Genomic DNA, 25,096 nt, shown 5'->3' on the forward strand with positions numbered 1-25,096 from the left:
GCCACATGGAAAACAATTGCCAATTTGTGGTCTCGACCATTTAAAAATGGATCCCAAAATAGTCTGCTGAATTGTTTCACCTGGAGCAAAATTACCCATGAATACATATGCATGCACACAAAAACAACATCTCTTGACGCAGTGCTGATGGTGACCGCAGTCAAGGAAGAAGCGTTATTGCATTCCACACTGCAAAAAGACCACAATGCAGTAATTATTCTGAAAGCTTAATAATTGTGCTTTGTGAAAACCTAACATTATCCTATTATTGTTTGTTGCTATGGAGATAATATAATCAATATATTTTCTGGACTGATATTTTTAATACTACTAGCACATTGTCCAATATAGCAAGATCTAACTCAATGCATTAACTGATTTCAGTTTATGATTGGCAAAGTCTTGAGGCAATAGATTGCAATCCATCTCATGCCTATTATTCTATCAAGACACTTAATGTCAAAATCTCTGCTGCAAAAGCAAGTTTACTTGTTGAAAATGAGAAAAGGGATAACAAGTCTGTCCAAAGAGATGCAATCTTTTAAGCATGAATTTAACACCTATTTCTGTTTTTCCTAAACCAAATGAAATTTACCAAAACCACTACAAAAGTAGGAGAATAGCAAGTTGGGTTTGGACTCTCAACTTAAGGTACTTATTTATTCCAGTGGGGATGTTTTGAGGCATTATCCTCCTACATATAAGATTTTCCTGCAGTAGCAGGGACTCTGGGAAGGTGGCATTGATTGTGGCACTGTGACAGAGGCCACTGGGTGCTGACGCAGTCTACAGCCCTTGTCACGCCCTCTTCCTGCACAAGCTCAGGAATCCCGGGCTGCCTGTGCCCATGCTCAGCGAACACAGAGGGCATTTGGTCTCAATGAGTAGTGAGGCAAAATTGTTACAGCCACAGCCCTCAGTTTCCCTGCCCATAAAACTGCAAGCATGCTTGCTTTCTTTCAAGTCTCCCTCCCCAGATGATAAGGTTTCAGCATATCAAGGGATGCTCCTGTGTTAGGACAGAGTTAAGGCCACATAAACCCAAGTCTCAGATCTTTGCAAGACATTAATATATTAAGAGACTTCAATTCTGACACTGTTGTTCCAGTCTGTTACCTTGCCTGTCAAATGATGGGCTCATCATCGTGAAACACCTTAAAGCCTTTTAACATATATTTTTGCCATAATTGTTCAGAGAAGGATTTTATCATGCTTTCCCCTCCCATATGGCCATACTGGGATAAATTACCTTTTCATCTTTTTGGTCATAGAATAGCTTGGGTTGGAAGGGACCTTTAAAGGCCTTCTAGTCAAACCCCTCTTCCATCAGCAGGGACAAGTTCAACAGGATCAGGTTGCTCAGAGCCCTGTCCAGAGTTTTCAGGAATGGGAAACCTCAGTTTCCAGAAACCTGAGTCCTAAAGGTGACCATATTTTTTCAGCACAGTATATGCTTAAAACAAAATTAAGTGCAGCAGGCTAGACTTTGCATAACTACATAAAAGGAGTTGTAGCAACATCTACAAGTACCAACACCTATTAACTCCTGTGACAAATAGTATGGTAACATTTTTGGGTACCAAAGCATGGCTTTAGCTGCCTCAGGTTAGACACCAGTATATAAGCATTTTGTCCATGGAGCATACAGACGCTTGATAAAATGAGAAATAACAGCAATTCCACCTTCTCCCTTCCCAATAGGCACTGGATTGGGTGGTCTTGTCCTTCTATGTAAAATAGGCTGGGGCTCAGTAATGTAACTTGTGGACTGTCTGGAGGGGATCCATCAGGAATGATCATTCACAGATTAAATATATTGTCTATGCAATGCAACACATCTGGTCCTTCTGGCCCAGGGGATAAGTAATAGAGTTAGGAATGCACATTCCCAGCCCATCCCCTGCAAGTCTGCTGTGCTGACACTAATCCATGCAGATCTAGGGCTGGTTTGTGAGCCACCCCTGCCCTCCCTGCTCTGCCTGGCACAGGTCATTGTCTTCCATCACATTTCTCTGTGATGCCACTTGTACTCTAAATTATACTGAATTGCTGTCTGGGCATGTGCCACAGTATACAAAATAACCACATACATTGGGTAGCTTGTCTTCCCACCTTGTTTACTTTTATGCTGATTTATAAATGCTTTTTCTGCTGGACAGGGCTTAGACAAGCACACTAGAGACTGTCCTGGTTACAGAAAGGGTGCAGAGTTCCAGCACTGTGTGGGTGCGACCGTGCTGTTATTCCATTGCTGTGAGGAGCTTTCAGCAGCACAAGTCAGGCACTTTCCTGTTCCCTCCCTTACCGGAAGGAGCAGGGAAAGGGAAGCGGCTTCTTTGGACTTGAATTTCCTCCTGGTGCTAAAACTAGCATGGATACTCATTCAAACAGGCTACTGTCACATGTTTCAGCCTTAAAGGACACCATCTGCTAGTGCATCTTAACTGCTTAAGACACACCTCTGTCAAGTATAAGGAAAAACCTCATTTGTTTCAACACAACGCCTTAGCACGCAACAGCCCAGAAATTCTGCAAAAATAAAAACTCATTTAGCTGGAGTCAGGCAGGGAATATCAATTTTGGTAACAGGAATGATACAATTACATTCCTTAGCAATTAGTCTCAATAATAGACAGACAGTATCTCTAGTAAATTGTCTGCAGGCCAGATTTTACCAGTCTCATTCACACAAAGCAGAGCCTACTAGCAAGACCCCCTTCATCTCAGTGCTGGGGGAATAAGATACTACTTAGCAAAAATAAAGCAGTCAGTGTCAAGCTGAAAATGCCGAGTTTCACCACACTTTGTTCTGTTCAACTCTGCAATTGCTGAGTACCTCTTTCTAGCCAAAGATTACTTTTTTTAGTTTGATCAAATCATAAAAATTATTATTATTAATCCAGAACACAGAGGTTGGACTTCGCTGTTGGAGAGTAACCTCACACACAGAATCATGCAGCAGCAAAAGATGTGGCACTGAGACACAGTGTTGGGGGGGGGAAAGTCCCATCCCTGTGCTGCAGGAATTCTCCTGGAGCTCAGATTTGCCAGCCTACCTGTCCCCAGACACCATAGCAAACCAGGAAGGTACTGGGATCCACCAACCTTAATTCCAAGACTTTTCCTTCACACATTTTGAACAATTTCTGTACCAAAAGGACTGTCAAGTACTGAACAGGCTGCCTAGGGAAGCAGTTGAGTCACCATCCCTGTAGGTATTTAAAAGACATGTAGATGAGACACTTAAAGACATGGTTTGGTGGTGGATTTGGCACTGCTGGATTAAAGGTTGGACTCCACTTTTGCAACCTAAAAGACTACATGTACAGCACAATCTTAGCAGGAACAGAGGAATGACAGCCTTACACAGGTCCAACCACGCTGCAAAAGGTTCTTGTAAAGTGCCTTCTCTACTGCCTCCGCAGCTAAATATAATTGAACCTGAAACACTTGGCCCATGCTTGTGCAGAAAGGTGGGTTTGAGATGGGAGGCTGGAGGGGAAGCCTGCAGCACACGTTGCAGAGCTCCCTTGCCGGCTCCAGAGCAATGCTGTGCTCTGGGAGACAGGAGCTGTTCAAATGTTTTGACAGAACACGCCGATTCCTCGGGAATGTTTTTATTCTAGTCGATGTGCCAATTCCGCACAGATTTCCAGCAGAAAGCAGGCAGACTGTCTGGGTCTGCTGAATTAAAACGACTTCACCAAGAAAGAAGAAGAAGTTGCATTTTCAGACTATTTTTACTCAATCCATCATTGTATTTGTTTTAGTCAGTTTGTCGGATTGTTTTCAATTTTACCTGCAAATTCCATTTTTTAGCAGTATCTAAAGACAAGCCAAAAGGCATCAAAACACTGTAGAAAATTAGGCTCAAGCAGAAGGCCTCTGAAGACTTTTGAAATATCATTTTGTTGTGTAAACAATGCAAAGAGATAAACAGGGAAACCCAAAAATTAACCATGTTCTAACTAGAACTTCTTAGTCTGGTTCTGCAAGAACCCAAACCCTCCATTTTTGCATTTGTGGTTGTCTTTCAAAGGCTTTCTTTTTTCCCTTTGCCTTAGGGAGTTATTTACAGGGCTATTATAATTTGAGGTCTGGTCTTCTCGTGGCAGGTCTTCCATCCAGGAAATGAAATAGCATTAGAAAATGAAATCTCATGTTTATGAGGTCTTAGAGATGGCTCCCTGGGGCACGGGAGAGGAAAAAAGAGGTAGGGAAAATATAAACACAAATATAACTACAAGATACTTGCAAGGTCCCTAATTCTATCTGTGATGAACTTTATGAGACTCTTTATTAAAATAGAGACCTCTGGTATAAGGTCACCAACAACTTTTTCTCCCAAAAGCTCTCCCATTTCCCCCTTCCCTGTGATCAAGTGCTTTTTCCACTCCACCTTGGCTGCAAGGTGCTTCTGCTCTAGATTGCCTTCAGAAGTGGAACAAAAATAAGGATAAATCAAGTGCTCCCCTCCCTCCTTCTGCATCATCACACACTTTTCACAACGTACCACATGTTGCAGCGTATTAACAGATCAAGGCAGATGTGTTAATGTCTCTGCAAAAATAATTCAGCAATCACAGATTTCTTATTCAAACCCCTTTGTGCTTCTTTCCTAGACTACTCTCTAGAGCCACAACATCCCTTATCCTGTCTGGGGCTTATCACCCACTGCTTCCTCTAAACATATGGAAATAAAAGTAAATAGAGGCAAATCAGGGAAGACCTTGGGGCTCACCATCCCCTTTCCCTGTGTGTCCAAAGAGAGACTTCCCTCAGCATCTTGTCGATATCTATATTTTCACCCCATCTTACCTCAACAATAACCCTAAAACAATCAAATCAGTTAGGGTACGAGTCAAGTAAGCAAACCAATACTACTTCTCTTACATTAAATAGATTATTAACCAATGTCAAAAATGTAAAATATAAAACTACAAAACACAACAATAAGTTTTCTTCTACTAGTACATAAACAGAGGTGTGACAATTTTGATGAAATGTATTACATAAACCTATCTAATCATTCAAAATCCATTCATAAGAACATAGAACAATTAATGGAAAATATAACTAAGATCAAAATTGATGATAGAACATCATTAAATTATCTATTCAACAAATTAAACCTTACACCATAAAAAAAATCAAAAAATAGGTGTGTATATATTAATTATCATCATAACTATAACAAAACTTTACCTACTCCAACACACACAAAAGATAATTAACAAAATCATAAAAGGAATATTCTTAATACAAAACGAAGGGGGAGATGTTAGACTCTGAAATGCAGGGAATTCTCAGAACTTTGGGCCTGTAAGCCAAAGCTTAGAATTAAACACAGGATTTTATCTGAAACCTTAGAAAAGGTTTCCAATTTTAGGTACAAATGAGAATGCGGATTTGTAATTTAAAGCAGAAACACATTAAGAAATTTTAGAGTTTACAGCATAGAAAAAATAAAAGTACTTACAAAGATAAACGAGAAGTTTAGAATACAATACTGTAGGTTTGTGTATCATAACATGATTAACTAAGAGAACTTGCACTGTAGCATGAGTCCATAAGACAAAATATTTTAAGGATTGGATCAAAAACATAAATATCCTTATTAACAGTGTTTTGTTAGTCAATAAATCCTTAAAAAGTCTTATAACTAGGGGTCTAGTAAAAATGTAAGACAAACTCACCCTTCCTATCTATGTAGGAGATAAGAAAAATAAACTACATTATCTAACAAATCAGAGGTCCTGTCTCTAACTCATTCAAAATTCCTTGAAAAATCCCCATATTTTCCTTTTGAGTGGAACAGGAAAAGCACTATTCAGCAGAAGAATAACACCTACGTTTAATGTCCCACTCAGCTTCGCAGAGAGTATTTCAACCCATCATTGCATGTGACTTCTTATGGTTCCTTGTTGTGGTGTGTTTTCCAATAGTTCCTTTACCCTAAATTTCAGTAATCCTACCTAAATCAACCCAGGCATCATCCTGCCTATGAAAGTTAACAGTTTTCTAGACTCACAGAACCAAAAAAAGTGCCATCAGATATAATATACAAAACCCACCGAAATTCAGCAAATAGCAAATAATATTTTGCAATTATTTTAACGTTTATTTCTTGCATCCTTTATGATGAAAATACATAGTTGAGAATATTTTGAAATATGCAGCTCAGTTTCTTTTTCTCTTGCTTATAATTTTCAATTTTCTTGAAGTAAGGTAAAATAAGTTACAAATGTTCAGCAAGTTGTTTTTGCTACCTAAATATTTAAAACTGTCCCATGGCAACTGCCCAAAGAACACTTCACTTTTCCCTCTGCTTTTTTATAAATCTCCCAAAATTCATAGATTATTACAAAATAAAATCTAAGCAGGAAAAAAGGCTAATAGTTAAAAAACAGAATGAAAAGTTAGAAAGTCCAAGGACAACCCAAGACTATAATTAATTCACTCATCCACTCATCAGCGTTGTATGATGACAAAGACAGAAAGAAAACACAGCAATTTGAAACACATTTCTTTTTAAAGCACACAGGTTTGTTTAGGCTTTCTGTTGATTTTTCTTTTCTAAAAACCAACCAACCGAAAAACCACGCAGCCACAATAAAAACCCAGTCAAGTAACAAAAAAACCTGATTAGATTCCAACTCTAGTTGATTCTTGTTTCACATTACCATCTAAATTTAGACATGTGCCAAGGCCTCTGAGGCTTAGGAGAAACAGATTAACTTTTGAACTTTCTCCTTCTCCAATTAGATCTGTCTTTTCTTACTCTTCAGCGTCTTTCTAGGCACCTCGTGTTTCTGGATCAAGCTGCAGAAATGCTCACAAAAAAAAAATTCGAAATAAAAAGTGCTCAAGAAAATAGCTTTTCATTTATTTCTGAGAAATTAGGAGAACACTGAGCACACAACAGCCAATTTACACTCATGCCACTTCGCAGCTACTGAAGCCCTCACAGCCCTGCACAGTGCCTACCCTACAAACTCACCCTGCCTTTCCATCACCACATCCATTTGACTATAAACCATGAGTATGACTTCATTTCACACTCAGTACCTCTTGGGAAAAGTTATATTTCAACTCTACATCCTGCCTGGGAAGGAGGAAATTGGGAAGAACCCAGAAGGTCATGAGTCTTGTAAAGCTAGTAGCTAGCTTGTAAAGCTACCAGGTGGTGATGCCATGCAAAGTGCATCACAGGCAACCAGAAGGCAGGCACACAATGAATACCAGGGAATCACCAGCAAGTGTTTGAACAGGCAGTTCTCCAAAGCCTTCTATTATTCATTTTAATACAAAGCCTTGCAGAAACCAAGCCTAGCTAGATGCAGCAGATCACAGCAGCTGTACCTGCCTATTCCCAGAAAGGACAGGGAAGTATCTTGCTTGCCAGCATTTCAGGATGACTTGCTGTACAGAAAACCAGCTTCTTATCTGAAAAGACATGTCATGCTGTAAATACTTCTAGTGAAGCTTGGGTTAGTAGCACTTGTAAGAACACCCTAATGAAAATAAATTGTTATGTATTTACCCATATGCTGAGGAGCATATGGCTAATGCGTTTAGACATTGCTAATGAAGTTAAGACTCTGCTAAATTTGTTGGCTCATGGATAACAACTGTTCACAATACCCAATCTGAGCCTGCTATAATTTTAGCATAACAACTGATACCTGGCCATTATTATACATACTGGTCTTGCTGATATAGAAGAACTGGATTTCAGGATGTGGGGTTCTCCACATGTGATAAGAAGGTGAACAACACAGGATGCTTCCAAACTCCAAACTGACAGGGAACATGAGCAAATTACAATTTTATGTGAAATAACAGAGTTGCTCTTATTCATCATATCCCTGATGCTGTTGCTTTCTTTCCCAATTTCAAGACTTTATCTATTCCAACCCCTCTCCTTCCAGGCCAGTGCAACTACAGGCAAAACTGAAGAGAAGACAGTCGCACTCAAGAAATAGTCCTGCTTTTTCACTTTCACATGTAAAAGCCCATTGAGTTTACTACAACAGCTATTGGAATCCTTCTGTTCAGACATCCTACTTTGCTGCTTCTCAAGATGAAGATCCCTGCTGCTTCTGGAGCTCAAGGTAAAGTCCAGTTGTGACTACACTGGCTCTGCCTGTATGCTACTGCCTTTGCAACTGCACATTATCCCATTCTCCCAGGCTGAACACTGTGTAGCTCAGCTGTTTGGGTTCACTGCTGCTGCATGTCAGGCCAGAGCTGGCTTTAATTTAGCAATACACACTGCTTGAAGAGCAGGCTGCATAGCAAATTCCAGAGGGTTATGTGCAACCCTCTGGAATGTGCAAATGATGGTGATGAACATGCAAATATACTCTCCAGAAGACATAACACGTGGCAAACTTCCTAGACCATGCTCAGGTGACATTTTAATGATGCAGACCTCTGCTTTCACTGATCTTGCATAGTCATTTGGCAGCTGCCAGCAAAAACCCATCAGAGGGCATGGATCAAGGATGGCACAGAAGAGAAGCATCCTTCAGTGCTGTTATCTTGGGGACCACCTGACTCAGATACCTTCATTCATATGCTAGAACTCAGGCCTGGCATTAATTCACAGCCCCACTTGCTCTGTGAATATTGCAAAAAAAAAAAAAAACCTCATGTAAACTCCCTCTGGCCTTGGAGCATCCCAGTCCATTCAAGACAGCAGTGATATCAGTTTCCCCAAGTCTAACAGCCCCAGAGAATGTCCAACATGTTTCACCATAACCTGATCAAAAAGCAGACCTATCTATTCCACAGTATCATCTTTATCATCTTGCAGGTGGATAAAAGAGGCTCAGTGTGAAGCAAAAGAAAGATTTGCTTACCCAGAAAAGAAGAAAGCTTTGCCCCAGTCAGATTTGCCCAAACACAGATTCTGAGGAAAGCCAGGAGCATGAGCAGGGAGCCTCTTCTCACTCGCTGTGCTGCCACAGAAACATCATCCCCTTTCCACTTAAGGGCTAACAATTGCCTTAACCATTGCCTCTCCCCTCCTTGCAGCATTTAAAAAGGCAAGCATGAAGTGTGTCAAAAAGAAAAAGCAAAGCATGGTTTAAGGGATACCAAAACCATGATGATGCTCCTCAATGAAATCCACATCTCCTTCTAGGGGCAACTGCCAAGATCGATGGGAAGCATTCACACAGTCCTGCACAAAAATAAATGTTAGAGCTGCTCTAGGAAAAAGCCACACCATCAGCACACCATTCCTTGTAATACAAAAAAGAATTGCTTCTTCCCTCAAAGGAAGAGTAGAATAGTCCAGAAGAGCAAAGGCACCTCTCATGACCACTACCACCTTCATTGCACAGGTCACCATTATTCACCAGTAAGGCATTGGTGATTTATCCTCTTTTTCCATCACATGAAACCTAGCAGTGCTTTGTGCACCCTAATACTGTCTCAGGATCCATAAATGTTATTCAAAGTAGATGTCACATCCATTGCAAACACAGTTGTGGGAAACACTGCAAGTGCAAAGAGGACACGGTGTCTCTACAGAAGGGTCTCTGAGGTGCACACACTGCTCCCCAAACATCCTGCTGAGACCCCATCAGTGCAGGGACAAGCTAGGGTGAGCTACAGCACAGCTCTAGCTGATGCTCATCTCACAAACTGAGGTCCAGCCCTTGCTAAAGGCTGCAAATAGCATTTAGTCAAGTGGGAGACACCAATTGTCTCAATGTCTTGATTTCCTGCTTTAGGTTCCCACAAAGAGACACTGCACCAACTTTGTCAGGTTATCTGACAATGCTAACATCTGATCAAAGGCAACACAGACTATCAGATGAAACTAGGAAAATACACATCTTTAAAGGGGAGAAAGACTGGCTTTATAGATGTAGAAATTTACACATAAACCCACATCTAACCCCAGGTTTTCTGTCATGTTGCAGACAGTGAAATGGCTAGGTCTAGACCTGCACCAAAAACACGTTCATGCCTCCCAGTCTAGGGTTGTGGCATTCCCAGGACGTAAGAGAAGACCTGGATCACCCCAAGAGGTCTGCTCTGGCAGTCAGCAGCCCACAGCAGATGCACACGGGCATCTGGGGGAGACAGGTTGGTTGGTGACGCCACAGCACACCTTTCTGGTTCCACACAAATAGCTATCAAGTTGCAAAACACACACTCCCTATCTCATTCTTCTCTTGTTTATCTGCACAAAGAAACACAAAACCATATGCAGGCTTTCACTGTCAATATAAGTCATGTTATTCTTGTAATTCAATCCAGGTCCAGAGCCTGAGAGTTTCTTTTCCTCCCTTGCCCCCCTTTTTGCTCCCCTCACCGTTTGCCTCTCTCCAACCTTGTTTAGGTTTGAATGCTGTGTCATTAAATTCCAGAGCAGTAAACACTGCAGCGTCTCTAAGCACCCACACAGTGCTTTCTAGGCTAAAAATTAAACATGGGGCAATTTCATTCATACAAAGACTCTGCCTTTTATTTTCCTTTACATCCAACTTAAAGGATGCTTTTGGCAGATGCGTAATGAAGGAAAAAAAAACGTTTGCTCTCTGCTTCCTCCCTGCACTCCCCCCATTTCCACTCCCACCCATCAGCCATAAAACAACACAGCCCAGCCAGATCCCAAACTGAAAGCAAGACAAAGCACCCACACAGCCCCCACTTGCATTCAGCAGAAATGGGCCGCTCCGGGGTAGCCCAGGATCTACAAGTAGGCCAGACTGGAATAAACAGAGTAAACAAAGGGTATCCTGTCCAAGCTGAGAGGGGCTAAAGAGAGGGATGTCTTTCATTAACATGCAAAGCAGGGATGCAAGCACACAGACAGTCAAAAGCATCACTGGAGCTTGCTAGGAGTAATAGGAAGAAAGCAGCACATGATCACACCACTACTGTAAGGACCCAAAGCACATCATCACTCTGCTGCACATCCCACCTACCAGGGACCAAAACAAGGCAACAACCCACACACCCACCACCACCCCAGAACACCAGGGCAGCCCCAAAGCTGCTGCAGCACAGTGTGGCTCTCCAGGAGGCTGAGCAGGGCACAGTGCACACAGGTACACTACCAGGCAGCCTGGGCCGTGCAAATGTCAGAGCCAATGACATTTAAAACAGTATAGCTGTCATTTTAGGAAAGAAATGGGAAAGGGGGAGAAAAGCACAGCACAGCCATAGCAACAGGTCAAGTGTTTGCCAGAGAGAAAGGATGATGCAGATTTGTGGCATCTCAGTTTTCAGGGTATTTGTCACATCATAAAATCATTAGCCTGGGAATTGATAAAAGAATTTAGTTTTTCTGCAACCTGCTGCTATAAAGTCCATAGAGATCCACGTGTGAAAGTCCATGCTGTGTATACCCCTGTGTCAACCATTACACAGCTATCAGAAACAACCCTCATGTTTTTCCAGACTCATAGGAAAAATGCAGCACATGGAGAGGTGAGCAAACAGTCAGGAATTTGTAGCAAAACAGCAGCCTGTCGGCTGCAAGTCTGCTCAGTAATTGGAAAAAATTGAACATGCTGCTTTTTTTAAGCAGCCTAATCATATTTACTATTACATCAGACTTACCCACCACAAATTGTTCTCATGCAATGGAAGAATTTTTAATCTAATATCTTGGACTCAGATAATTTCCCAGCTGCAGAACTGCAATAATTTCCTATCTTTCCGTTGTTGAGATAAGCCGATTAACTTGGATATGTTTTAGTTTCAGAGTGTGATTATCTCCCTTTATTTTACTTGAGAGAGAAGGGTGACTTACAGTAAAATAACTTTGTTTTCCCCAAGCCAGCCCTTAAACTCTCCTTTTCTGTGATGGAGATAAGTCTTTGCTGTTGTATTTTCCTTAGCCCCTTTACTTTCCACACTTCCACTTCCTCTCTCAGAGACACTACATTAACAGCTACTATTATTTTACTCAAATACACTGTTCAAGAAATCTCTGAAATAATTCTTAAAAACAAATTAAAATCTCATTAACAAAATATTTTCTTCTTTAGAAGACCTTTGAAAGTTTATTGAATACCCCACAACCCAGCACTACTGGTAAAATCCTGCTTGCAACTGTTCCTTTGTTTTCAGGCACATTTAAAGAAGAATTGCAAAAAAAAGATGAGGCTTGAAGCTCTGATTACATGCACAGTGCAGCAAAACAGGAAACTCCATTTATTTCAGTAGAAGTGATTTAGACACAAGTAAGGGAGAAAACAAGCAAACCCTTGAATTTATACCATTACAAATTGCAAAATACTGCTTACACAATCTTGGTGAGATTTTTTTGACATTTAATGTTTTTTTCTTAAATTCTCAGGTCATAGATTTACTCTATTATGTCAAAGGGACTTCCTCTCCTGCTTTATTTATTTTCCTTGCATTTCTAGCAAACATATTCTAGGAGAAAAGCCTGAGTCCATAAGATGACACTTCTTGGACTGCATGGCTGCATATGTTGAAGCCTCTTGATTTCCTTTTATCTTCCAGATCTCATTTGTATTTAGGGCTTTTCAACCTGTGTTAATTTGCAGACCAAATTCGACACTGGAAATGTATGAATTACACATATGCAGATTCCCATACGGCACGTATCAATTCATTCCTCTTAGTCACCATTCATTAATTCCTTTGAAATAAATGTTCATGGTTGAAAAGCACGAGTTTGATGATTTAATGGGAGTGTGGCTTATGTGTTTTCCCTGCACAAGATTAGCAATACTAAGAAAGAACCAGCCTGTTTAAAGGGAGACTTTCCAAACAGCTATTGTGGCGGAATGGTCGCATAAACATGGAAGGTCAAGAACTTCCTAATGTTATATATGAAGCAACAGAACAAAAATGAACATTTTATTACTTATTACACAAAAAAAAAGTATATAAAGTAAACCCAACCCCAAGAAGCCATTATTCATGCACAGCAGTGTCCCTCACAGCCAAGCCCCTAAAACCATCCCTGTTTCCAGTAAGGTGATGGGCAAGCCCTGGTTCTCACCTGTGGGAAAGAGAAAGTGGACAATGTCCTCTACTGGCTGCAGTGAGGGCATTTGTGTCCCTGAGAACGCTCTCCTAGATGAGAACCTGCAGTATAAAAGCAGGGCTCCCATTACTGGCTCATTGCTATGGGCACTATTCTAGGAAAGCAGATCCAGAAAAAATGGCAAAATACACGAGAGGAGGAAGAAAAGTTACCAAGATCCTGGGCTCCTCCCTGGAGGAGGAGCCCATTCACTGCCCATTCCTACTGGCAGTGAAAGCAGGGTATAGAAGATGGGTGGTGAAATGCCAGAGTGCTGGGCATGCAGCCTGGCAATGCTTGTGGCTTTGCACCACTTGGCTCCAAATCAGTTACTACTTGGTATCCCGAGATACAATTTCTCAGCTACCTTTAATTTATTTTTCTTTGTTAAATGTAGTAAAATCAAGGTTAACTTAAATCAGGCTAATGCAAAAAAGTTACCTTAATGAATGCTATTCTAGTAATGAAATTTGCCTAAGACATCATATGATCATTTTGGGTAATTTCTCAAAACCTTTACACTTCTATGCTGGCACAGGGCACTCCTATCTAAAACATACCAAAATAACTTCATCTCTAGGCACCTTTGCCTAACAGCAAGTGTTAGCAGGTAACTAATGACATCTGGATTTCACCACAAAGGAGCTGCAGAATGAGGGGCTTTCTGCCACCCAGCTGAATTGAAACCCTAAGAGTGAAGGTGAACAGGTCAGCATCCCATACCACCAGAATCCCTTGAAAGTTAAAGTCACCCTGCCAATTCCAGTTCAAATTAATCTAGAGAGGATTAAGTCTACCTTTTATGCTATTTTCTAAATGAAATCAGATGTACATGTAAAACTGGCATTTAAAAGGGCTTTACCTAATAATGAGTCAGGTATTGACAGAACAATAACAAAACCATGAAGACCAAGGTAAGAGGCAATATATTCTCATTAATAATTCAAATCTCAGCATGGATATCGATGACCATGCACTTAACAGGGAAAACTGGGCAGCGGCTGGAGCTGGCCCAGATTTCCTGAAAAGTTGCTGGGCTGCAACAGAGACACACTGGAGAGATTTTACTGCAAGATTCAACAAGAGAAATGGCAGCTCCTCGTTAGTAAGGTATCTTGGACCCTCAGCAATACCATCGAAATGGAACAAGGAACAAAACAGAGCATTAGCAGTCTATTGAAAGAGGATGGGTGAGAAAAAGAAGGGAAAATCCGGAAGCAAAATGCCACCACTTCCTCTTCTTCATAGCCCTAATATTTGGAGCACAGAGCAACAACATTCAGCAGTACCTAATTCCAGTTACTGCTTGGGAGCAAGCAACATTAAAGGCTTTAAAATAAATGGGTACAATCAGCAAAAGTGCAAATAAACAGAAGGGTTGTAGGAGCCAAAACCACTCAGGTCAAACCAGTTGGGGCTAGTTAACATAATCTGCTCTATTCACACAACTAAGTTTGTTTCACTGAGGGCATGAACTTTCTTGGAAAAGCTGAAGTAATTAACTGCAGGAGCTTACACATTTTCTTTCCCTGCAGTTTACTTTACCCGGAATTAGAGCTGCTTACACACAACTGCTTCTACCAATTCATTGAAAAAGCTGAGTTTTGCTTGTCCTTTCCAGAGGGACATGTCTGAAGAGGTGGTGCCAGTGAACTGTAGGATTCTCTTCAATTCCTCCTGCCTCCTATCCACTCTTCCCATCATTTTAATTGATACAAAGGAAAACATATCCTACCTCCCGGAAAAAGAGCAGGTTTCCAATGAAGGGAAGAGGTGGAGGATGTTGGATCCCTACTCTGCTTAGTTTGGAGAACGCAGATGTGGAGTACCTGGAAAAAGATAAGGTAGGAAGTTAGTTCTGGATCTTGTCATGATAGGACTTGCCACAGTAGCTAGTTGAGATGACTTCCCTGGATTCGGAGATGGAGGAGAAGCTTTCTGTGCTGGTCAGACAGAACTGCCAGTGTGATTACACTGCTTGGCAGCTCCTCAGGTCACAAAAGTGAATGCAATGCACTGGTGCTTCAGAGAGGGCAGAAGGACCAAGTGACTCAAACACAAGCCTGCAAAATTGAGCAGTGCTATGAGAGCACTGCTCCTCTTCCCAAAGAGGGTCATGTAAGTCAGAAGTGACTCTCCAAAGCTACATGATACTACAACTGAGATCAAAAGAAGCATTTGGGGCTTGACTTCTGTGGCACTGTTGGGAAAGGAACTAGACAGATTTCCACATTATTTTCTTCTTCCATCACCTCTACCTATACAGATCACAGAACAAAAATTCAAACCAGTCTCAGTTGTCCATGAGCCAAGACACTGTCAGTATGTTCAAGTCAAACCTAGTATTTGGGCCAGATATGCTGATTAAATGATTTTTTAGAGCTGCCAGTCAGCAAATAAAACAAATATGAAAAATACAGAGAAACAAAACTCAGACTGAAAAGATTCATGCATCCCTTGTTACAGATGAAACTGTGGCATGCTGACAGGGACAATACCGGAAAAAAGGAAAAAGAAAACCCCAACCCCAGAGCCTCTCTTTTTCCTCCCCACCCCCTTTCTTAATACAAACAATGGATTTAAGTCAATGGACTTCAATTAGTGAAACCTGAAAGAGCAGGAGCTTGCAGCAGCTTTGATTACCCAAAGACACAACATTCATTGTGCAGTTCTGTTTGCTGAGATTTCCTGCAGCACAGTACTTAATTTATTAATAGATTTTCGTTTGTGACGGTATTTTACAAAAATCATAATTAGGAGATAGAGGTTTAATAATTGTTAAATAGCAACCATTTTCTTTTATTAATGGGGTAGGACAAACCTTCACAAACACAAACTCCCCCACAAATCCAATAGAAATGATGTGTATTCAGTCTATGCAAGGACACTGTCAAGTATGACAAGGTATCATGGAGTAAAGGCACAGAAGTCAACATTTATTACATATTTTATACATATTATTGATTTCTTAGCTACTTAACTGCTTTAAAAAATATGAGATTTTCCTCAGCTAATACTCTTGGGAAAAGAAATATTTTAACTTTAAAATGACAAAACAGCCTACATGATACATTTTCATCTCCAAAGAGAGGAATTTTTTTTTGCTGCTGCTGCTGTTTGAAATCTTCCTGAAGTGTCTTTGTGTGATGGCAAAGTCCTCATCTTCAGTATGTAAACAGTGAAAAAGATTAAAATCCCTGTCATTGAAAACCCGTCAATTTAGCAGTATTCTATCCTGATGTTTTCACTGTAAAATACATGGCAGATCACAAAACACCAGGCTACAGTTAACTGCTCATTTCACCACACACCAGACAGTCTGCAGACTCCTGGTTTTCATGTACAGCAAACTAAAGAGTGACTGCAACAGAGGCTTACACTAGACAAAGTAAATGATGTGATCACCAAATATTTTAAAAGGGAAAAAAAATAATGAGTGCCATTTCACAAGGCAAGAAACAGAGACTGTGAAGACTATTTATACTTAGATGAACAGTTCATCATTGTCAGCTTCTGAACATTACTGGCAGCTTCATACAGCTGAGGATTTGCTTTCCTTTCCTCCCTCCTTATGTGGTTTTCTCCACTGCTTTTTATTCAGTTACATTTGAAGCAGGTTTCAGAAAGGTAGGGAACAGCAGTTTACAATGAGATGGGAGAGAGCAGCAGTGTCATCAAGTTACAGACTGAAATGTAACAACAAAAGGATGAAGCCAGCAGGAGAAAAAAATAATCTCATCAATAAACATATCTAGCTCTACTCTATGATTTTACAACATTTCTGATGTTGTTGAAACACCTGATGCTTTAGAGAAAAGAAAACAGGGCACAAATGACCAAAATCTGACAGGGCAGCAGGCACAAAAGAAGGATCTAACACTGCACACATAGCCTTAACTTTGACCATTTCTAATGCAACAGCTTACTTTCTGCAGCCTTAAATATTAAAAGCTTTCCCCCATCTCTGCAATATTTCAGCTCCTCCTCAATATTTCGGGTGGGGGACAGAGAGAGGAAAGAGTGGCCTATAGACTTCTGGAAAAAAAAGAAGAAAAATGGTCCTGTACAACACACAGTGAACACCAGCAATACATGAATCTGACAGCTTTGCGGCACAAACCTCTGCCTTTTGAGCCAGAAGAGGCTGATAAGTCAAACAGGCCAATTTATGTGATTTGGTCACTCAGCACCTCCATGGTACCCCCTTGGGCAGTAACTCAGAGCTGCATCCTAAGGGAACTGGGAAAACACTGTCTGGGTTCTGTTGCTGGGATGGGAAGGTGGGCTAGAAACTGGGCAAGTGTAAAAAGGCAGGGTGGCCTCATAGGAAAAGCCATTTGTCTGGAGAAGCTGTACATCTAAATGAAACAGCTCCAGGCCTGCCTTATCACCAGTGGCCAGTTCTCACTCTGCCACTTAATACATTTCCACATTATCACAAAAACTAATCTGGTATCAGGAACCCCCCCACACTGACAGTGGAACCTCAGCCAATGGACTAGAAAGGTTAAATCAAACGCAAAATCTAGAAATAGAGGAGATACTAAGAGGTGACCAAGATAACCAAAGATATGGAACCACTTCTGTACAAGAAATAAGTTAACAGGCTATAATCTTCATCATGGAGGGAGAAAAGCAACCTATGCAGGTTATAACAAATATATTTAATACCATGCAAGGCTTAAAAAATAAATTAAGAGCTATTACCCAAAAATTTAAAATATAGTATGAAAATTCACAAATGAATATTCAGGTGGCAGGATTAGAAAAGAAACAGTTTTCCAATAAATAAAAATACTACCTATGGAATTCCTTACCACTGATGATTTTCTACTCCAGAAGTGTAAAAAGCTTCAAAAAGTGATAGAATAAACTAATGAGGGTGGAGAGAGGGAATCCGCAGACACTTTAAGCTTGTAAATTTATCAAATGTAAGAGAAATACATGAAAAACATTCAAGGAAAGGGAAGAAAATTCATCAAAGTTACTTATTTAATCAGGGAACTAGTCTGTAAGCTTCTAATTGCATAACAGATTAGACTTTTATAAAACCTAAAAGATAAAACCCCAGACACTTCAGCTTTAAGAGGAAGAGACGAATGAGTCTGTGAGAAGTGAGGGGCATGAAAAGGATGAAACTCTGATGGCAGCAACATTTATTGGACAATCTAGTACATTCTCACTCAAAAGAGAAATGTACCCTAATATTTACACAAGTACAGCTGCCTGCACAACCCTTAATTTTAAAGCTTGGCATTATATTTTGAATTAAGTGACAAGACATCAAAAAGAACCAGAGGAACGTCAGCAATGAAGTAGATCAATAAACAATTCAGAAACCCTTTGAAGACATTCAAATGGCCTCTGAGAGCAAAATGCTCTCTGTATATATTAAACACAACTGCTAAAAGGAAGTTAGCATGCCAAATACATTCCTGTAGGCCAACTCACAAATACTAACTTCTCTCCACAAAACACCACTCAAAAATTAAAAAAAAAAAAGGAGAGACATAGATAAATAATATAAGTTGTGAAGGATATATAACCAACAGAACTAGTCATCTGTCCAGCCAGGCCAGTACTGGCAGAAAAAGTATTATGCTGTCTACCATTAAGGGTGATCAATTTGTGTAGCAGACAAGATTACAGAGTTTCCAATTCTGCACCGTGGAGTTCAACATGCTGCTGAAATTACCCCAAATTTCTCCCAACACAGAAAGTGCATCATTCCTTCTACATCTAAGTAATACACAACCTAATAATACCTAAAAAGCTATAAACTGGGACACAGAGATGTTATTTAATCTCATTGTTGGGAATTGGGAGCTGTGTTATTTTGCAAGACTGGGAAAACAAAGTATTTTGCTGAGATAATGGAAATCATTCCTGCCAAACGAGAGACAATCGCCATGCATTTTTACCTATTTGCCTCTATTTACTTATTCCCATACCAGATTCCAGTTAACACTGGGATGTATTTTGCTCACAAAGTAGTGATAATACACAAAATAAAGGTAGCCTCCCCAGCATTACAATGACGGGTTGTGAAAAAAAATATATTCAAAATATACAAGCATCTCTGGCAGCCCAGTCTCACCAAAACATCATCCCAAAGCTGGCTACAGACTTTCAGCTCTCAGCCCTCTCTGGGAAATTCTGCATTATGAATACTGCAGCAGGGTCACTGGAGAGCTGCCATCACATAAGTCTTTCCTCATGTCAGCTCCTCAGAATATTTAAGGTAGAAAATCATTATTGCGTCCCATTCTGACAAAGGAACACACACAAAACAGGTCTTGCAAGTGGGTGAGTGCTGCAGCCAAAGTGATACCATCCCAGAAGGATACAGCCTGTGCTGATTATTACCTCCAGAAAGTGTAGTCACTGAAAGAAAAAACAAAACCACAAAATTAAATCAGCTGTTCACCCCCAAAAGACAGTCTCCCAGAAAACAGAGGAGAGAAAAATGGGGAAGGTAAATCCCTCTTTTTTGGTCAACACAGGCTGCTAAATTGCCCTTTACTGTTACCAGCAATACCTCTGGTGGAAAAGGAGGGATTTGCTGAACAAAAATACAGTTGGATGTGTAGAATATCAAGCTCAGAGTATGGAATTATTACCACACCTCCAAAAAGAAATACTGAACATCCACAAGTGTGCCTCTAAGAATGAACTGAAATTAATCTTCAAGAGACACTTTAGTCAGTTTGGGATAAGGAAATTTGAGTACTGCTATTTGATTTTCAAGCTCAACAAATCTGTACTTTTTAACCACGAATTTGTAGGGCTATAATAACAGATTCAGGGATAATGAGAACTTCCATCTAACACTTGCTCTCCTTAATCACTTGCATACACTCACAGAGCCTTAATTTTGACATAATTGCACAAGAAAAAGAAAGACATTGCACACACTTGCACCATCTGCCTCCACATGGGCAGATGTTTTCCAGCTGCAAAACCTAAATTATCATAGGACATTATTTCATTGAAATATTTGCTAATACATCAGGAAGAGTGTGCAGAAAAGGCAAGATTATATGCCCAATATTAAATTTATGCCTCATCTATCTGCTAACAATCATCTTTTAATCCATACTGTTCTGGTCTGTCAAGCAATTTCCTTCATGTCTCTTAAGAGAACTGATAGTCTCAAGAGCTTGGTTGTAATAAGGCTTCAGGTTGTCATAGTGTATTTAAAGTTTTGGGGGTTGCTTTGATTTAAGTTCTAAAAATTAGCAGTGAATCAAAGCCAATTAAATGAAAAAGCCCAGGCAGAAAAAGCAACACTTTTCACCATATTCCAGAGTAGCCCTGCAAGAGACAGATGGTCTGTGCAGCAGGTCAATGACAATATTTCATCACCTCTCTCAGAGTGCAACCTCTTCACACTGGGCGGTGACTTTTCCAAATAAAGAGCAAATGAACAAGAGTCATAAATCCACAGCTTCAGCCCTTCTTTGTTGGCTCAACACCTTTAAACAAAGCGATGGAGGTCAGCAGCAGCAGAGGCTGTTGGCTCCTCATAGCAATATATAACCTTGGGAGAGGAGGTGGGAGCTCCATCCCACGTGAGATGGACAAAGAGACATCCCACCACAAAGAGGAGTCTCCTCACCAGCAGGATTGTCCACAGCAGATCTGAGGTCTGGTGCGTCCACGAGGCCATACCTGATGTCTGCAGGAACAGCTGGGTCAGAGCTGATAGCTAAGCTCAGCTCATGTCCCAGCCCTGCTGCCTTAACCCCACACAAAGCTGTCCTCTCACTCCCTAGGACCACTGGCACCATACTTTTATTAAGGAGTAGTTTCTTCAAGTGCCTGGTTATCAGACTGACATTGTGAGGCATACAGGAGAAAATGCTACATCAAGGCCATAGATGTTCTTGTTTCAGCCAGGAAGACAGAAGTCGGCAAAAACAGGTGCATTGCTAGAAACATGGTGTTCAGAAAATAGTAAATTTTTTGTTTTCTCTCCTCAACTAATAACACCTCTTAATTTTGCAAATGGACGTCTCAATTAAAAGGACATGAGGTTTCAACCTTATCAGCCTTCCTAAGTGCTATGCAAGATCATATCCTAGTGATGCAACTCCATTTGCAAACAACATGGCTTCAGTTTTTGCATGCATCTCAGCTGTTCCAACACACCAGGAAGAATTGCACAGATGCAGGAAGTAGTTTCATCTTTAAATTGAGAGAAAACAGTCTGCTTAGGAGCCTGAGCATTCTGACTTTTCATTGACATAAAGAAGGTACTAATGGGCCACTGGCCCATTATTTCATAGGGCCAAAAAGGGATTGCAGTGTTGGGGTGGTTGAAGACCCAAAACGTTATTTAGCAGCACATCAAGTAGTGGTGTAGGTGCAGGCAAAGCCATACTGCATTCCCTCTAGAGCCTTCCAACCTCAGCTGCCTTTCATGTTTTATTCCATGGATTGTGGTCTACCACAGAACTTGCCTGGTGTCTCTTGCTGTCAGGGAACTGGTTTTAGAGTTCAGCTCTTGTACCACATTCAGCAACAGCACATGCGGAGCCACCCAGTGCCACCAGGAAACAGCTGGCACAAGGTCTGCATGACACCACACCCTGCCAGGACAGCCCTGGGAAAAACAAAATTCCTTCAAGGGGCTCAATGCCTCCCAATGCTTTAGGGCTAGAAACATCTCCCTTAACTGGAGGTGAGGTGGGGAACACCATCCCATCCCCTTTTTTGAGACCAGCCTGTCAGCATACATGTGGCAGGTACCAAAGCAGTGACAAAGTATCTGGAGCAAACTCCAGGCATTTTCCCCCTTCCAATCTCAAATGAGCTGTGGTGACAGACTGCAGGGACAGCTCACCTCCCTAGAGACAGTTCTGGATAAATGCTCAGACCTCATGATTACACAGCACATGAACTAATTCTATTTATTTATTTTTAAGTTAACACCAAGGAGCCACCATCCATCTAGTGCACTGAAGGTGGCAGAGGTCCTATTGACCAGAGACATACATGATCAGAGCACCAGAGATCATTTCATGGTGCTCAGGGAGCCTTAATTAATGGTCCACAGCCTGACTTTGTTCTGGCATTTCCTAACTTGTGTGGGCTTGACTTCACAACCTCAATAATGTGACTTTAATGCCATTTTCTTTGCAAGTCCTCATTTAAAGAAAAAAAACCTCATTAAAAATACATCATGTTGCATCATTTTGCATCCACAGGGGTCATCAAAAGACCCTAGACTATGGCAGAGACCTTTGCCAAGTGAGCTAATGGAGGGGCTGATGGAAGAGGCAGGTTGTCTTTCACACAAGGGAGCTGTGAGGCACAGCCTGCCAGAGAGAGTCTCAATACTCCCTCAAAGAGAAAAAACAGCAAAATTGAAGAGTTCCCAAACCAAAAGACTAGGTTTCTTTCTGGGTGCTAACATCTTACTAGTGAGTCCTCATCTGCTCCTCTGGCACTATCTCCACACCCTGCTCTTCCTCATCCATGGACCTGTCACCTGCTCCAGCCAACTGCTGTCAGCAATCTGCTGCCTGGTCAGCCCTCCACACACACAGAGGGTGGGACTCTGCTTAGCAAAAGCAGAATCAGAAACACGCGCTTAAAATTATATATCAACAGAAAAGATCGCAGCAAACGTGTGCTAACTGTAATTTTTCAAACGCTTACAATTTGCCCAAATTTGCATGAGAAAGGCAAAAAGTACATTCAGTGACAAAAGCCCACCTCCTCTTGGCAAATATTGAAACCCTGCTTTAAAGCTAATATAAAAATCAGAATATCACTTCTTAGGAGTAATAAGATAATGAAAAAAACCTCAATCCTCAAGAGATTCCCAAAATAAAACCAAACATTTTTCTTCTGCATTTGTCTCAGAAATTATGGAGCTCATTTTAACTGAAAATTTTCAATAATTTTGAAGAGAGACAGACAGCAGCCCCAGAAAACTTCAATCCTAGCTGCTTGGAGTTTGATAAAGCAATAAGCAATTTAAAATAGAGTTATATAACAGGAGCATCACACAACCTTAATTTGTAGTGCTTGCAGACCCACCTATAATTAAGTAAGCCAGACTTAAAATAAAGGAAGTGCTGGCTCTCAGTCTGAGAGCACACATAAAATCTCAGCTCATAGCTAGTTATTTTATGCAGGGTCTAATCCATTATAGCACAGGGGTGACAATGACAACATTATCTGACCCTTAATTACAGGAAAGATGTTATAATGTCTGTACATACCAGACAGCATATGATAAACCTGAAATTAGTAATGCAGACACTGCCTGCTCCCCATGACTTGGAAGCCAGGACTAGTGGGATGCCACAAGGAGATGAGCTCTTTATCTTTCTTGCTTTCTGATTTTTATTCCATTTCTCTCATCTTTCCATATAGTGACAACTACAAAAAAAACCCACTACTATGAACTATTAAATTGTACTTCACACAGACACATTTCATTTTCTAATCTTTAGGGTACAGAGGAAGCACAAGCAGCTCTCCACGTCCTGGCAGGTGGCTGACCCAGGCACATGAAGCAGCATGGAAAGACCCAGTGGAAGTGAGACTGCTTCAAGGAGCAAATGACAATCTGCTACATCATAAAACAGCACTGGTACTGGCTGCAAAGCCTCAGAATTGAACAAGAGCAGGTACCAGGCATGCATCTAAATAGTGCAAGTCCAGAGCTCTGCTTTGCTGCATGATTTAATACCACTAGAATTAAAGTAAAGGGTGTACAGAGCTCCTTTCATGAAAAGCAAAGCACAGCACTGGAGTCACCAGGGAGAAACATCATTAGTTTCTGAAGGGAAGAAGAAAAAATCTTCCCAACCTCAGGGCTCGTGCACACATGAACAGTGAGAGCAAGTGCAGAAGTGGGGTTCAAAGCCTTGTGGCAATACAAAAAATAAACTCAGCCTCCTTTTTTCCTTTGCATCTTATTCAGGACTTCTTGAGTACCTGCGGACTGACAAGAGTTGAGCTCAGAAAAGAGAAGCAATTCCATCCTTTCCATAATGTGAGTTCACCTTATAAAGAGGCACAGTGGACAGAGCAAAGAATATCCATAGCATATTCCCTACCCCAGGACAAGGAGAACACCCTTTAGCAAACACAGGCATGAGACAGGAGGAGCAGTGAAATTATTTCAATCACCTTTCAGTGTGCTTGAGCAGTCTACCACCATCACCACCCCCAGTAAGCTATCGTGGGCCACTAACAAAGGCAGAAAATCGTTCCTACAAAACAGAAGATAGTTGAATAGATGCCAAACAAAGCCAAAGGAAAAGCAGAATTTCAAACAGACTGGATGAAAGGATTGCAGGAAGCAAACTTCAAGGAGATCCTCTGAACTTGAAAAACTGCCTAAAAAAAGCAGGCTCAAGTGTTACTCCCAAGTGCCATCCAGATTAAAAGCAAAACAAAGGCAATTGGGGTTTCCTGGAGCTCTGAATCACCCATTCAAGCCTAAGGAGACTGAGCACACAGAAATAGCAACATTGGGTATGCATGAAATGTCAAACCCAGAGCAGAATGGACTGAGAGGTGCTTTACTTCTCTAATCACTGAAAAATGCAGTAATGCTGTGCATTACTTGTAAAACAGCAGGTTGGATGGTTCAGACAGAAAAACTTTTTAAGCTGACATGCTCCTCTCTCTGGGCTGTTGGCTATTAAAAAACAAAAGTGCTTGTTTCACATTATTTCATCTTTTGACTGCACTTTGAAGTCCATTCTGGCCATTTCTCCATGACAGAGACAAATTCCAATACTTAGGAATAATTCTCTTAACTTCATAAAAAAACCCCTGTTCAAGTCAGATAATTTTCATGTAGAGGCTGACATGGAAATGGCTTTCCTGGAACAGAGTTGATTGGCATTACTCAGTGTCATAGCACACGACAGCATACTCTGCAGCCCACTTGTCTGGATCTTCCATAATCCAGACAGCCACAGTCCCCCCTCTCTGTGAAGCAGTTGTGCACATGACAAGAAGAAACTAATTTTAATGAAGAGTCGTTGCTCTTCTATTGGTCCTGTTCTCTCTCAACCTGTGTATCTGGCAGGCTCCTGGAGCAAT

At 41.0% G+C, this 25,096-nt stretch overlaps 1 protein-coding gene across 10 annotated transcripts in view; it reads right to left on the reverse strand.

The window, feature by feature from the left end:
• TBXAS1 (thromboxane A synthase 1) overlaps positions 1–25,096 on the reverse strand; it is a 265,426-nt gene that overhangs the window by 166,610 nt on the left and 73,720 nt on the right. For 9 of the 10 annotated variants that reach the window (XM_074539045.1, XM_074539043.1, XM_074539047.1 and 6 more), the window contains one exon: positions 14,760–14,853. In XM_074539045.1, coding sequence (XP_074395146.1) covers positions 14,760–14,853 — 94 coding nt within the window. Of the gene's footprint in view, positions 1–8,864; positions 8,962–14,759; positions 14,854–25,096 lie in introns of those variants that run through there. The other variant, XM_074539046.1, reaches the window with a different exon arrangement.

This window comes from Zonotrichia albicollis, chromosome 4, assembly GCF_047830755.1.
Source record: "Zonotrichia albicollis isolate bZonAlb1 chromosome 4, bZonAlb1.hap1, whole genome shotgun sequence".
NCBI lineage: Eukaryota > Metazoa > Chordata > Aves > Passeriformes > Passerellidae > Zonotrichia > Zonotrichia albicollis.